At 36.8% G+C, this 15,649-nt stretch overlaps 1 protein-coding gene across 3 annotated transcripts in view; it reads left to right on the top strand.

Annotated features, from left to right (window-relative positions):
• The window catches only part of ZRANB1 (zinc finger RANBP2-type containing 1), a 55,302-nt gene that overhangs the window by 23,667 nt on the left and 15,986 nt on the right, over positions 1-15,649 (top strand). For all 3 annotated transcript variants that reach the window (XM_026704946.2, XM_026704943.2, XM_026704945.2), the window contains 5 exons: positions 4-191; positions 823-976; positions 9,057-9,128; positions 10,056-10,254; positions 12,834-12,954. In XM_026704946.2, the coding sequence (XP_026560731.1) occupies positions 4-191; positions 823-976; positions 9,057-9,128; positions 10,056-10,254; positions 12,834-12,954 (734 nt within the window). The remainder of the gene's footprint in view (positions 1-3; positions 192-822; positions 977-9,056; positions 9,129-10,055; positions 10,255-12,833; positions 12,955-15,649) is intronic.

Genomic DNA, 15,649 nt, shown 5'->3' with positions numbered 1-15,649 from the left:
CAGGGGTTGTAGAAGGTGATCTAGCTGCTATTGAAGCTTATAAATCATCAGGAGGAGATATTGCACGGCAACTTACTGCAGATGAAGTACGCTTGTTAAATCGGCCTTCTGCTTTTGATGTGGGATACACGCTAGTTCATCTTGCAATACGTTTTCAGAGACAAGATATGTTAGCAGTTCTGCTTACAGAGGTGAGTTTTCATGACTACTCATTAGTTCACTCATCAGAATAAATGAATCTGGGTGCCAGTAATAGTTAAAACTTCAGAGTGAGCTACTTAAAACATTAGATTAACAACACACTTTTATTTGTCCAAATCTGATCATTCAGGTAAGATCTTTGGCACAATTTTTCCTTTAATTTGTAATATAGTTAATTTTCTGAATCAGAAAAGTGCTGATCCTTCATGACTAATTTTCTTCCACATGGAGTTAATGGGAACTCTCACGTACTCTAGGGAAGTGCAAATTCCCTCCCTTTACATTGAAACAATTCTGGGAGACTTACAGCATTAAAACCTTAAAATTGTAAAAGATAACTATTTCTAAAGGAATAAGAATGGAAATCATAACTGAAATAAAATTATCATTAAAAGATGGGGAGGGAGGGAACAGAATGTGTGGGGTGGGGGTGGGAAGTAGGTGGGATTGGCTCTTAATTGTTCCTACCTCAGCAGTTCAAATAATGACTCTTGTTGATTTTCTCGTTTCTGAGTTGTCTGAAAAGTGTCTGTAGAAATAGAAATATTGTGATATATATTTTTGAAGCTGTAATATGTTTATCTTTTAAAGCAAAGAAAGTAATTAAATGTCATCTTACAGGTGTCCCAGCACGCAGCTAAGTGCATTCCTGCTATGGTGTGCCCAGAGCTCACTGAACAAATCCGGCGTGAAATTGCTGCATCTCTTCATCAGCGGAAGGGAGATTTTGCTTGCTATTTCCTAACTGACCTTGTTACATTTACGTTACCTGCTGGTAATTACGAGATGCTATTAATCTATACTTTAACTGATTTAAAGAGTGTATAAAAGTATCAACTTCTAATTCTTTTTTGTGGGTATTGTAGAACTTTCATGAAGCATTTTTTTCATGTGGAGATACCAAATAAAGTTAATTAATACCATTCATAATAGAATTAAGCTTAGATTAATTTTTAGATTTGTTTGGTGATATTTTAATATTTGATTAGAATCATTAGTAAATATTTTATGCAAGTGTTGCAATTTGGTTTCAGATTCTGATACTTGTTGAGAAAATACCTGAAATATCTGTGCTTTGTTATTGGCTGATGAATACAGATAGTCTTTGACTTATAACTGTTCATTTAACAACTGTTCAAACTTACAATGGCTTTAGAACAAGTGACCTTTGATCTGAATTGCACTTATGATTATTATATCACACTGTGGTCATCTGATTGCAATTTAGACATTTGTCAACTGGCTTGCATTTACAACCATGTGCAACGGCCCATAATTGTGACCATGATTTGCAACCAAATATCCATTGTGAAAAAATGATTTGGTTAATGACCATGTGATTTGCTTAATTGCAGTGATTCACTTAATGACTGCTGTAACAATTATTGTAACAGAGTCTGACCACAATGACTCATGATGGAAACTCTGGCCCCAATTGTGATTGTAAGAACTACCTGTTGTAAGGACTACTGCTGTTTGAGAAAGGATTTTTGCGACTGTGTAATAAGTGCAGGGATAGATTTTCTTTCAAATAAATTTCAGTTGGAACTGAAATTGATTGGATAATGGAACAGGGAACTATTTGTGTATTATATGGTTTATATAATAAAGTAGATGTAGTTTGGATATGCAAATAACATCCTGAAAGGAACTAAGATTTTATTCTGCCCAGCGATTAATAATTGTAACTGTAAGCACATGTAACATATGTGTATTCTCCTCTTTTGTCACTACCTTTTCATGTTTGTTTATTTATTTTCCCTTTTATTATTACAACTATTGTGGTGTTTTAAGTTGTAAGCTTGGAGCAGAAACTGCTACAAAGATAATTTTATTATAGCTATTTTAAAACAAAGAAAAGAGTCCTTTCTGTTAGGGATCTTTGATAAACAAATACCAAAAAAAGTGAAATATGTAATAATACATATTTTGACAGCGGCCAGATTGGCTTTTGCACAATGTTGGAAACAGCCTCATGTTCCATCAGAGGAAATGATTATTCAAAAAATTTCAAGTTGTGCAGAAATGGACAAATTAACCTTGGCATTAAAAATAAAGACATTTCAATATACTACAACAGCTGGAACTGCTGGTACAAATGGATAGACCAAAGATAGATTGCACACTAAAAGGCAAAAGAGGATAGGATAGAATTGTAGTAGTGATATACAGATATATGTAAGGATTAAGTGTGTATATGGCATAAAATAAGGATAAAAAGGAGGTCTCACAAACTGTTGAAGATGAAAATGTTTTTAATTATTTTCTATCTTTTTCTATTTTCTTCTTCTTTTCTTCTTTTCTTTTTCTCTCTTACATTTATGTATCTGTTATTGGTCTGTTTTAATTGTAAAATCAATAAAATTTATTTTAAAAAAATAAAACAAAGAAAATTAATCCAAAATCTAAAATTAATAAAGTAGAATTAGTAGTCTAAGTCCCAAGAGAGATTTATCATGTTTGCACCATTTGTTGTTGCATTTTCACTATAGCCACACAAAATGTGGCTATTGTGTTGACATTACTACATTGGGAGTCTAAAAGAACAAAATGAGTGTTTTTTAAATATATTTATATATATTTATATATTTATATATATGTGTGTGTGTGTGTGTGTGTGTATGCATGTATGTATATGTATATGTATATACATACATATACATACACACACACACATATACATATATACATATTTATGGTATTCAGCTTTGTTCAGGTATTTTCCCACGTCATTATAGTTGTGCTTTTAAAGTTGTAGCAACATTTCGGCAGAATCTCATCTGCCATCATCAGGCTTCTGTTTTGTGTTCATCTGTGAGGAAGAATACAGAAGCCTGATGATGGCAGATGAGATTCTGCCGAAACGTTGCTACAACTTTAAAAGCACAACTATAATGACGTGGGAAAATCCCGAACAAAGCTGAATACCATACATGTAAGTACCTGCGAAAATTTAAGAAAACACACACATTTACATGTACATGTACATATACATATACATGTACATATACATATACATATACATATACATATACATATACATATATACAGATGAGGATGGATTTGTCTAGGTAAAATTAAGGTTCCGTCTTAGGCCCAGTACTCTTCAATATCTTCAATATCTTCATTAACGACTTAGATGAGGGAATAGAAGGGGAACTTACCAAATTTGCAGATTATACTAAGCTGGCAGGAATAGCTAACACCCAAGAAGATAGGCTCAAGATCCAGATGGATCTTGACAGACTAGAGCACTGGGCCGTATCTAACAAAATAAAAATCAGTGTAGAGAAAAGTAAAGTCCTACACTTAGGCAAGAAAAACCAAAAGTACCCATATAAACTAGGTGAAACCAGGCTCAGTAGTATTCCTGTGAGAGTGATCTTGGAATCCTAGTGGACAACCAGCTAAATATGAGCCAGCAGTGTGCAGCAGCAGCCAAAAAAGCTAATGCAATTGTATTAACAGAGGGATACAATCAAGATCAAGGGAAGTACTAATACCACTCTATAAAGCCTTAGTAAGATCACACCTAAAGTACTGCATCCAGTTTTGTTTACCATATTATAAAAAAGATGTTGAGACTCTAGAAAAAGTACAGAGAAGAGCAACCAGGATGATTAGGGGAATGGAGGCTAAAACATACAATGAATGGTTGCAGGAACTGGGCTTGGCTAGTCTAGTAAAGAGAAGGACCAGGGGAGACATGATAGTGGTCTTCCAATATTTGAGGGGCTGCCACAGGGAGGAAGGGGTCAAGCTATTTTCTAAAGCTCCTGTAGGCCAGACAAGGAATAATAGATGGAAACTGAACAAGGAGAGATTTAACCTGGAAATAAGGAGAAACTTTCTGACAGTGAGAACAATCAACCAATGGAACAGCTTGCCCTCGGAAGTTGTGGGAGCACCATCGCTTGAGATTTTCAAGAAGAGATTGGACTGCCATTTGTCAGAAATGGTGTAGGGTCTCCCGCTTGGTTGGGGGGTTGGACTAGATGACCTACACGGTCCCTTCCAACTCTGATTATCTGTTATCTGTTGTATTACTATCTTTTCTGGAAGATGTCACCAAAGAGTAGCACGTGAAAAATGTAGGAAACATATTTTGGACAGGTGGGCAGGTTTCTTCCATTAATGGGGATTGGGTAAATCCTCCCTATAATAGAACAGATTGTAGTACCTTGTGCCTAACTTTAAAAAACATCTTCCATAACCTTGGGAAGGTTAAAATGTATAAATAGCCTGCAAATTGCTAGGCTCCTTTTTCTATCAGGACTTTTCTGTTCCTAGATATGGTGATAGCTTCAGGATGATATTCAATATTATCCAGTCTTTGAAGGGCTTTCTTTTTTTTTTTGCCTTTTCAGGGCTGGATGATTGAATCAAATCTGTGTGACTTATTACTTTTTAAATTTTAACTATTTGGGTATTCTCTTTGATTGTATTCTTTCAACTACTGATAGTCCCCAATTTATAACAGTTCATTTAGTGACTGTTCAAAGTTACAACAGCACTTCAAAAAGGGACTTATGATTGTTTTTCACACTGACAACCGTTGCGGCATCCCCAGGGTCATGTGATCAAAATACAGACGCTTGGCAACTGACATATTTATGATGGTTGCAGTGTCTTGGGGTCATATAATCATCTTTTGTGACCTTTTGACAAAGTCAATGGGGAAGCTAGTTTCACTTAACTGTTATTAACTTGACAACTGCAATGATTCACTTAACAACAGTGGCAAGAAAAGTCATAAAATAAAACAAAACTCACTTTAAAAGTGTTAGCAACAAAATTTTGGGCTCAATTGTCATATTTTGAGGACTACCTGTACCATTTTCTGTCTATTCACATTGTATAATACATCTCTCATCCACACTCAGCAATCATTCTTTTGTATACTGTACCCCTCTCATTCACAAACTTTTTCTCTTCATGCTTACTAAGCTCCCTTTTTTAAAATTCTAATTTATTTAACTGTACGTATTTTTGTTATATTGTCATTTGTTTTTACTCTCTCATGGATCTTCTTTCCATACATTGAATTCCATTTATTTTGTTGGAAAATTAATACAGGTGGTTCTTACTTAACCATAGTAAATGAGACCAGAATTTACATCACTAAGCAATGCAGTCATAAAGCACAATGTCATGGAATCATACTGGTTAGTGACAGCATTTTTGGCAATGTACAATTACCATTTTTAAGCAAGATCTGCAGGGATTCTGATCGTAATTTCTGACCTCCTGCTGGCTTTCCCATTGACTTTGCTTGTGGGAAGTTGGTAGGGAAAGAAGCAAATCACCTTGTATGACTTCTGAAGTGGTGCGATGGCCAGAATTATAACTGAAACATGGTTGTAACTGAAACATGAATGGAAGTTTGTTAAATGAGGGTCCCCTGGTTTTCTTATGTACAATCTCCTTCTCCTTCCACCTTGTATCCTTAACTACTTCTGTCAGCCTTTCATTTTAAATTAATCAATCATTTTTTAAGAAGTATTTTTATTATGAGTACGCATCAATAGGCTTACGATTAAACTACATATTCAAAACAAACAAACCTCTTTCTAAATTAGTCTCATTTATTTTTCAGTGTCTAAATGACCTAGACATTTTTTTCCTATATTCCTGCTTTGTTCCACTGATCCATTAAGAGGACCTAACAGAATAGTTTTTTCCTGGGACCTCATTCAGAGTGGTTTTTAAAAAAATAACTGATTTCCTGATTCTATTATTACATTCACTTTAATTCAGCTATCACCATTCTGTCAAATCAAACTTTCATTGCTTGTATGTAATGACCATACTTTTCAGATCATATTTTCGCAGACACTTTTTAGCTTTTTCATCCATGCATAAAAGATACCTTCATTTCCCTGCATATGTTCATCAAATCTGCAAGATTAGATCATTCTGAGTGAGATATATTACATCTTACTCCTTTCCTTTAGTTCCACAAACAAAACCTATCTGTTTCTCTTTTGTACTATTTTATTCATTAAGTAACAACTCTTACCATTTCCTCCATTTGTGTTTCAAGCCACTATCTTCCATAGCCCATGTCTATCAGCTGTCAGGTTCTCTGATTTAGGGATTTAGTTGCAGTTGATTTCTTAAAAATCAAGACATGGTAAGCTTTACTGCAAGAAGATTAAGAGCCCGATAAGACAATTGAACATCACTAGTTAATAGAGAAAATATCTTAATATAGAAACAGATTCAAATGTTTCTACGCATTTCCCTGTGCTTCCTGCTGATTAAATTGAGATTGGATTTGTTTTTTCATATAACCTCCCAGAAGCTGCATTATTTTCTACATTAGACAACACACTGAGTTGACTTTCTTTTTCCCCCAAGTCCTTCACAGTAATAAATGGTCCTATACCTATAAAGGTACCCATCATAGCTTTGTCAACCTAGGATTCACACAACAATATTTAATAAGAAAAAAAGAATAGACTAGGCTATCAGTTGTACATAAAATCATGTCACTTGCAACATTCCTTACTTATGATAGGGACATAATTCCAGTCACTGAAGGTGGACCTATCAGAAAAAGGTTAACGGGTTAGTTTTACATCTATGGAGGAAAAGCCTCCCCATTATTCTTAGTTTTTCCCAGATTTCTTGAGCTAGGTATTGACAAAACTGAGGGAAAAAAGTTCCCAGCCAGAGCTTTACCTATATTCCATGTAGCATCATCAAGTCAATGTGGACTTATTTGATCAGTTTTCTGCAAATTCAACCAGAGCCCAACGTCACCGTCCTAACCATCCCCAGCTATCTATATGTTTGCCTCTCCTATTGTTTCAAACTGGCTCACTAGATCTAGCAGAGAGGGTATGCTGTGGGTCCTTTCTATTAAACAATGTCATCTTTTTGGACTCGAGAGTCATACCTTTTCTGTGGCACTTCCTGTTCTGTGGAACAGCAACCTCTAGACTTTTGAATGGTCCTGACCATGTTAGTCTCTCATAAGACTCTGAAGAACTGGCTGTTTCCCCAGGCATTCGGGCCGGGAAGTTAGATGAGCTTTGTTGCTGATTTAGCTTTTCACAATTGAAATGTATTGTTTTACCTTGGCTTCATAATGGTCGTTGGCTGGAATTATTGCTTTAGTGCTTGTGTAACTACCCAAAGTAACCATAGTGAGGTGGATGATCATAAAGATAATTTAAATACAACAAATAAATCCACAGCATGTCATGCTTTCTAATCTAATTATTATTTTGCAAGCTAACATTCTCTTTTTTGTGTGTGTATCCCATTGACACACAAAAGTACATATCATGCACTGATAACTCAAGGTATAACATATAAAATATATCTGTATAATTAGTTATTTAGAAACATGCCCCCTTTCTCATGCCCCCTCGTCTATTAGTTGTTTCTTAATCCTTCTCTTCATTGGAGTTCCAATGTTCTTGTCTGTTATTCCATGTAGATTGAGACGACAAGAACTATTTTCATTTGGAACTTTTCTTCAGGTACTTCATGGCAAGCCCACTCTCACAAACTTAATCCCCCGGTATTTCATTTTTGGGCTTTCAGATTATTTTTAAAAAGTAATTTCATCAATATAAACTCATTATGTTTGAGTTACCATATATTTTTGTTGCAAAAGAGTTTTTGGAAGAGGCTTTGAAAGCTGAATCCTTTTTGTCTCCAATTCTACAATTATACTTAATTTGTTCTGATTCATTGGAGTATGTAATGCAAAACAATTTGGCTACACTACTAAGTGAAAATAATTATTTTTGGTGCATCTCTTTTGCTAAGTCGGGTTGGCTAGGAAAGGGAGCAAGAATAATGTTACTTGAATTAATAAGCCTTTTCTATTGAGTGTCTTAATAGAATTTTCAAGCCTACTTTCCGAAACTCATTTTGTCTAGAAGCTCTGATTAACAGGATTGTGTTATTTTGTTTGCTGCAGAAATATGTTACTATTTCATGGGAGTCATATGAACTAACAAATACTTTTAATTAGTTTTACTCTGATCAAACTCCTGCTGTACATAGGGCTTGTCTATCTCACATAATTGAAATGGAAAAATATATTTACTATTCAATGCATAACATGAATTCAGATAGGACAATGGGAAAGTTTGGGATTATTCTATAATGCATAACTAATATGATTGCAGCTTACGTTTAAGGACTTGTATTTTTCACCTTTAACAAATAACATTTGTACATAGATTTATACAAGAATATTGCATTGTCAAATTTAGTTGTAACTATGTTGTTCAGTAAATATATAGCCTGAGTGGATTTAGCAAGAAATATTTTAAGTCTATAGAGAAATAATTTTTTAGGTTTTGGTACTGGCATTCCAAAAGGAATAATCAAGACACTACCTCTTTTTAGCAATAATGTACAGTCTTTTAAAATTTGCATTTTAAAATTTACATAGGGCCAGCAGAAAATCTAGATTTAATTTAAATTAAATATGTACATTACCCATATATTTTATATTTTTCTTTAAGTCATGTTAAAATACATTATTGGAAACAATTTCAGAAGGTCTTAGGTGCTTACACTCTTAAAGCCTTGTGCTCTGCAACTTTGCTTTACATTTTAGTCATTATTGAGTTCATTACTTGTATTACTTAAGTGTTGGTTCACAATAAAATTTTATATACATTTGGGAACTATTGCATTGATACCTCAGGTATCACTTAATGAGTTCAGAGATGAAAGAAAAATCACATGAAGAAATGGGGATGTTCCAAAGAGCTTGTTCTGAAAAGTGTTCATCATATGTGTGAAGCAGTTTTTAGAGTATCGAAAGTTGTACATTTAAGTGAATTGTTATGGTTAGATGTGTAATAATCAAATATCTTTCTCTACAGATATTGAAGATTTGCCGCCAACAGTTCAAGAGAAGCTTTTCGATGAAGTACTTGATAGGGATGTTCAAAAAGGTAAATATGTTGTATAATATATAGTTTTTATACAGTGCTGGAATTGGCTCAGACCTTAACAGTTGTCAAACTGTATATCATGATTGTACTTTGGTAATTAATAAAAAAAATATTTTAATGATGTAGATGTTTAATGTAAAAGATATGTATGTTTTTGTCTTGTTATCTAAGAGAGAACTAACTGATCAGTTAGTTAACTATAGATATCTAGAATAGTTATAAGTAAAATTGTAATTGTCCTCTTTTAAAATTCTGAAGGCCATTCTTTCCAACAAAACTGTTCAGCCAAATAAGTAAGACAGCTTTTCAATTTTGGTTTTTACTGTTTTCATTCCCTGGATATTGGAATCAATAGGTGGGTTGGCAAATTTCAAGGAAAGGAAAGCAGAGCAGATGCAATAATACAAACAATAGTGAAAAATAATGAGCAAGTGAGAATCATTCATTTTATTGGCAATTGATTTCCCCCCACAATTTCTGCTCTTTGAAGGAACCTTAGAATAGAAGAATTTTAAGGTAGGTTAAAATTTTATTGGAGTTTATTTATTTATTTAGAATAATGTTTTCATCAAATATCCTTAAAACCATATAATACGGGGGAAATGAGGAAAGGGGCTGCATCACAGGGCAGAATCAGAGATCTCGAAACACTCAACTCTTCCTTTTCTCCTGAACACACCTGGGACTCAGGCTTGCTACTATCACAACAGCAAAGAAGAAACAGGCAAGAAAGTTTTTCTTGCTGGACTTCAGTTTTGTCAATCTGGAAATGCTAAGCTTCCCACTACCGTCTTGAAGCTAAGAGAGTTTTACTTAAAAGCCAAGCGATTTATCTGCTTTATCTAAAAGTAATAAAAGTGCTAAATGGTTTTGTGTCTTACTCATTGGATTTAAGATGGCCGATTGGGTATTGTTTCTATTTTGTAGAACTAGAAGAAGAATCTCCCATTATAAACTGGTCACTGGAACTGGGTACACGTTTGGACAGTAGACTTTATGCACTTTGGAATCGGACTGCAGGAGATTGCCTGCTTGATTCAGTTCTACAAGCTACCTGGGGCATTTATGATAAGGATTCGGTGCTACGTAAAGCTCTTCATGACAGTTTACATGATTGTTCTCATTGGTAAGCAGAAATGGTTTTGCTGTACAGTCGAATGACTTCAATTATTAACTTTCTTTAAACAAAAGTCCGGAGCCTTTAGATTTGGAAGGGATACATTTGCTAGTCCTTTACAGCAGTGGTCCCCAACCTTTTTGTACCAGGGACCAGTTTCATGCAGAAACACTTTTCAAGGACCAGCGGGGGGGAGGGAGAGACACTTTTTCAAGGAGGGGGAAGGGGAGAAGTCCGAGTTTGGTGGTTTCCTTGCAGGCGTTTCATTACCTGACTAGATAACACCTGATGTTGTTACCTAGTTGGGTAATAAAACATCTGCCAGCAAACCACCAAGTTCAGGGAGGCTCAGGACAAGTCCCGTTTCTCAGCCCTGCCTCCCTCAGCCTTATCCTTCAGGTGTCTGCCTAGTTCCTCTCTCAGTTGCTCTCTCGCTCCTCCACCAGCCCAGGAAGAAACTGCTTCAAAGAAGCTGGCACGGTGGCTTTTCCTGTCAGCGCAGCTCCTCCAAAGCGCCCGTTCACCCCCACCCCGCCGCCCGTGGTTCAATCCAGTGCTCCGTTCTGCCTGCCTTCATTTCTGGTTGTTTCGGAGTAGCTTTGGCTGAGAATAATAACTATTCGCCTCTTTTACTCAGCCGAAGCTGCTCCGAAACAACCAGAAACGAAGACAGGCAGGCAGGCAGGCAGAACGGAGCACTGGATTGAACCACGGGCGGCGGGTGGGGGTGAACGGGCGCTCGGAGGAGCTGCGCCGACAGGAAAAGCCACCCTGCCGGCTTCTTTGAAGCAATTTCTTCCTGGGCTGGTGGAGGAGCGAGAGAGCGACTGAGAGAGGAACGAGGCGGGAGGAAACTGAAGCCGCTGAGCCGGAGAGCAGGACAGGCTTTGGTTGCTTCCTCCCTCCTCTTCTTTCATTTGTGTCTTTGATCCCTGATCCCAGCAGCATTCACCGAAGGCGAAGAAAGCCGCCATTTTTATTTTATTTTTATTTTCTTTGCGGCCCGGTACCAAATGATCCACGGACCGGTACCGGTCCGCGGCCCGGTGGTTGGGGACCCCTGCTTTACAGCAATAACAACATTCTTTTGCAAGCTTATTCTGTGGTAAAATATTGAAACTTTTGTATCAGAAAACCTTGCAATTTATACAAATAGTAACTTGTGTCTATGTAGTATATAAAGTGACATTTAATTAGTCAACTGATGTCCAATAGGATTTATTTGAAGTAGTTATTTAAACATCTTATCACATCTGTGATTTTGCTGTGATTGGGGAAGTTTGTACTAGCACAGCCTTCTTTACCTTTGATCTTATCTCCAGAAGTGTGGATTTAACTTAGAGAACTTTAGTATTGGCTAACTCTAGGAGTAGTCCAGAAGGCATCATAGTTTGAAAAATTGTCCCGGTTCATTGAGAAGTATAGGTGTAGAGTCAGGATCAGTATTATAACCAGTATATGTAGTACCTCAGTGATTGAAGACATTGCTCATGTTTTGTTTGAGTATCAGTTATATGTCCTTCTTAGATACTTAACATTTCTACTTGAAAAACCAGTCCACTGGGGTCAGAATTGCCAACTATCCTATTTCCTCCTGAGTTGTAATCATGGTGACAGAACTGCTAAATTTATAGTTAAGGCACAATAGTTATAGTTAACGTATTGCAATAAGCTGTAAAGCTTATATATTTATATGATTGTTGATTCATATTTTCCACATATGTATTTTATTGCTGTATTTCATTTTATTGTATTTTATTTTTGCTTTATATTTTGATACGGTGCTACGACTAATCAATTATCTGTGCTCTCTCTTTCTCTCATCCATCCATCCATCCATTCATCTCACTATTCATGTTAAAATGTTACTGCTAAAATATATAGCTGTTTTATGAGCATGCACAATAAAGTACTGGTAGTAAGCAATCTTTGATGGAAGAAGAAAAAAAGGAAAAAAATTAAAAAGCGTAACCATTTTAGACATTAGATCACATACATACAACAATTATTTTTGGAAAGTCATCTATTAATCTATTATGGAAATGATTGTTGCAAAAACATTGAAAAATGATCAGTTGATAATTCAGATTCAGATAGGAAATGATGAAAATGGATATGACTGCTTTAATAAGTGCTGATAGATGACTATCTCTCTGTCTCTCTTATACATACATACATACATGCATGCATGCATGCATGCATACATACACACAGTGGTACCTTGATATTCAATTGCTTTGAAAGTAATCAAATTTGGTATTTAATACATTTTGATGTGAACATTTTGTCCCAATACTCATCGTTTATTTTGAACTCAATGCACAAAATAGGATTTGTTGGTATTGGCTTCTTTGTGAGTCACTACATTATTCCTTATGGGAAAAAATTATTTGGTACTTATCGTTTTTGGTACTCATCGCACCTCCCGGAAATAATTAATGATGAGTACCAAGGTACCATTCTCTCTCTCTCTCTCTTTCTCTCTCTTTTTACTCTCTTCATCTTTCTGTCAAATCATCGATTAAGTAGGCCAAATTCTGGAGAGAGCCTCTGTGATTGGAAAAGATGAAATAAACTGTTTTTTATAGGTTCTATACCCGATGGAAAGAATGGGAATCATGGTATTCTCAAAGCTTTGGTTTACATTTCTCACTGCGCGAAGAACAATGGCAGGAAGACTGGGCATTTATACTTTCTCTTGCTAGTCAGGTAAGAATCTCACCGTAAGTAAAAGCAGAACATGGAAAACAGAACCTGGCTGAGAAATGTATTTGCATTTTTCTTAACAAGTTCTGTAGATTTCTATTTTGTAATGCATATTTTAGATTACCTGACTGAAAACTATTTCCTTGAGTATTGTTATAGGTACTTAAATTTGGTGTTAGTATGTGTGAGTGCTTCAGATGTTATGAGCACTATCCAATCAAAATCATCAATGGAATTTTTTACATTTTACATAAAATTGAAATTATGTAAAGAAATTGGGCTTAATTATGCCACTTTGAATAATTACATCTTCTTTAAGCTATATATACACTATCTCACTGAACTGAATGGGAATTTCTTCTTAATATACCTGCAAATCTAATTATAGATGAATTTGGGAACTGTGCTAACTTTGAGCACTTATAATCATCTATGTAATCTTTAGAAAAGCCTGCATAAATAAATATTTTCATAGACTTTGCTTTGGACAATGTTATAGTTATGCTTTCCTGAAAATATCTCGCAAAGAAAAGAGGATATGAAAGTCAGACTAAATATTAGAAAAAAATCAGTATACTTTCCATCTTTCTTGTCAGCCATTGTTGCCAATTTCCACTAAATACTCTGGAGGCTTTCCCCCCACCAACATATATGTGTATGAGACACCCTAGTGAGTTCATACTGATCTGGAAGCTACATACACCAAAAAGAGAGACAAAAATAATATTAAATGGATTGTAAGGCACCCAGTTGTGAATTATTTAATGTCTCTCATATATGTATATGTATATGTATATATATGTTTTCTTAAGTTTTCGCGGGTACTTACATGTATGGCATTCAGCTTTGTTTGGGTATTTTCCCACGTCATTGTAGTTGTGCTCCAGATGAACACTATACAGAAGCCTGATGATGGCAGATGAGATTCTGCCGAAACGTTGCTGCAACTTTAAAAGCACAACTATAATGACGTGGGAAAATACCCAAACAAAGCTGAATGCCATACACACACACACACACACACACACACACACACACTCTACATAGGGATTATTCTTTTTCAAAATAACTTATCTTACATGCATGCTGTAAGATATAATACTTACATGCATGTTGTAATACACATTCACATCAGTAAAAGAGATTGCAAAAAATGTTGATGGTTCAGGATGTTGTAGCAAGTCCTATTGTGTGCGTTTGTGTGTTTGATAAAGTTGTTTTATCAAATTTACATGGCCACTCATCTGACAGCCCCATGTTGATCTCGTTATAGTAATCCAATCGGGAGTGATTAGGGCATGATTGTGAATGGAGGCTCTGATTTAGGAATTTGAGTACAACTGGCACCCAACATGAAGCTATGCAAAGGCCCTCCTAGCCACCACTGCTAACTGCTCTTTGGGCAGGAGTTGTGAGTCCAGGACCTCTCCCCACCCCCAAGTTTTGTGTATCAGCATAATTGTGAAACTGATCGGTCCCAGAACCCAGAGGCACTCAAATCTTGCCAAGGTTCAATTGAAGCCTGTTGTTCCCTATCCAGACATTCACAACCTCCAAACACCAGGATAAGACGTTAAAAGCTATGTAGCACTTAATTCACCAGTGGCAGAGATACATAGTTGGGTATCATCGGTGTACAGGTGGTCCTTGACTTGCAACCACAATTGAGCCCAAAATTTAGGTTTCTAAGAGAGAAATTTGTTCAGCAAGTTTTGCCCCATTTTCCTCCATGCTGCAAGAGAGTCCAGGAATGGGTAAGTCTCCTCTCTCTGACGTCATCGACCTGAGTCTGCCAAAGTATAAAAGCCAGGCCCTGCTGTTGGCCCCCCAGCTTTTTGACTCAGTTCCTTGAGCATCAAGAGCAAGTATCTCTGGAGTTTTTGCTACTTAGCAGCAACTATCTCAAATTGAAATAGAAAGCTGACAAAAAATAACATCAGTACAGTTCCGGGGATCCGGTGGAGCTGTGCCATCAGGAAGAGCGGGGATCCGCTCTCTTTCAGTGTCGAGGCTTCGGCATTGGGGCTCCAGCCTGTTTTGACTTGTGAGTACTTGCTGGAAGCATTTGGCTGATCCTCCCACACAGTTTTCCCCAGCGCTCAGCCTGATCTATGATCAGGCCTTTGCTGGGCCTGCAGAGAGGTTTCATTAGGCAGTCGGCCATTTTGATCCAAGGCCCAGAGCACATGGTGGGCAGCCATTTTAAACCAGGCCCAGAGCTCGTGGCAGTCGGCCATTTTGTACAGACCTCAGAGTTGCGTGGCTGGTTAAGGTCTCACAGCGGGAAACCAGGTCACCTGGCCCTCGCATTAGGGCGACATGTTACAGGGAAAGCTGGCAGCGCCTCTTGTGTCAAGCCCTTTGCAGCACTGAGAGCGATCTGACCCAATCTGATCACCCTGCCTTGAGAAAGCCCATTGCTCCGAGGTTTCCATGAGGCCACTTGAGGAGAAGGCACTGAGGCCTTTCTGCAAAAAGGCAGGCTGCAGCCAAGATTAGGGCCAAAGCCTTGGCACCTAAGAAGGCCTCAAAAACTGAACTCAGGGCCAAAAATAGAAGGCATACTGCATTGGAGAAGCAATTTGCCAAGAACCTGGAACATATGAGAGGGCTCACTTCAATCAGGAGATTTGCAGGCTGGCCCTGAGACTTTTTCCAGGGCTAGAGAGGCAGAAACAAGTTCTATTAGTCATCTGTA

This window comes from Pseudonaja textilis, chromosome 4 (assembly GCF_049901715.1).
Source record: "Pseudonaja textilis isolate UNSWEBS1 chromosome 4, rPseTex1.2, whole genome shotgun sequence".
Classification (NCBI taxonomy): domain Eukaryota; kingdom Metazoa; phylum Chordata; class Lepidosauria; order Squamata; family Elapidae; genus Pseudonaja; species Pseudonaja textilis.
Note: the sequence above shows the minus strand (reverse complement) of the source record. Positions and strands in the feature narration are given on the sequence as shown.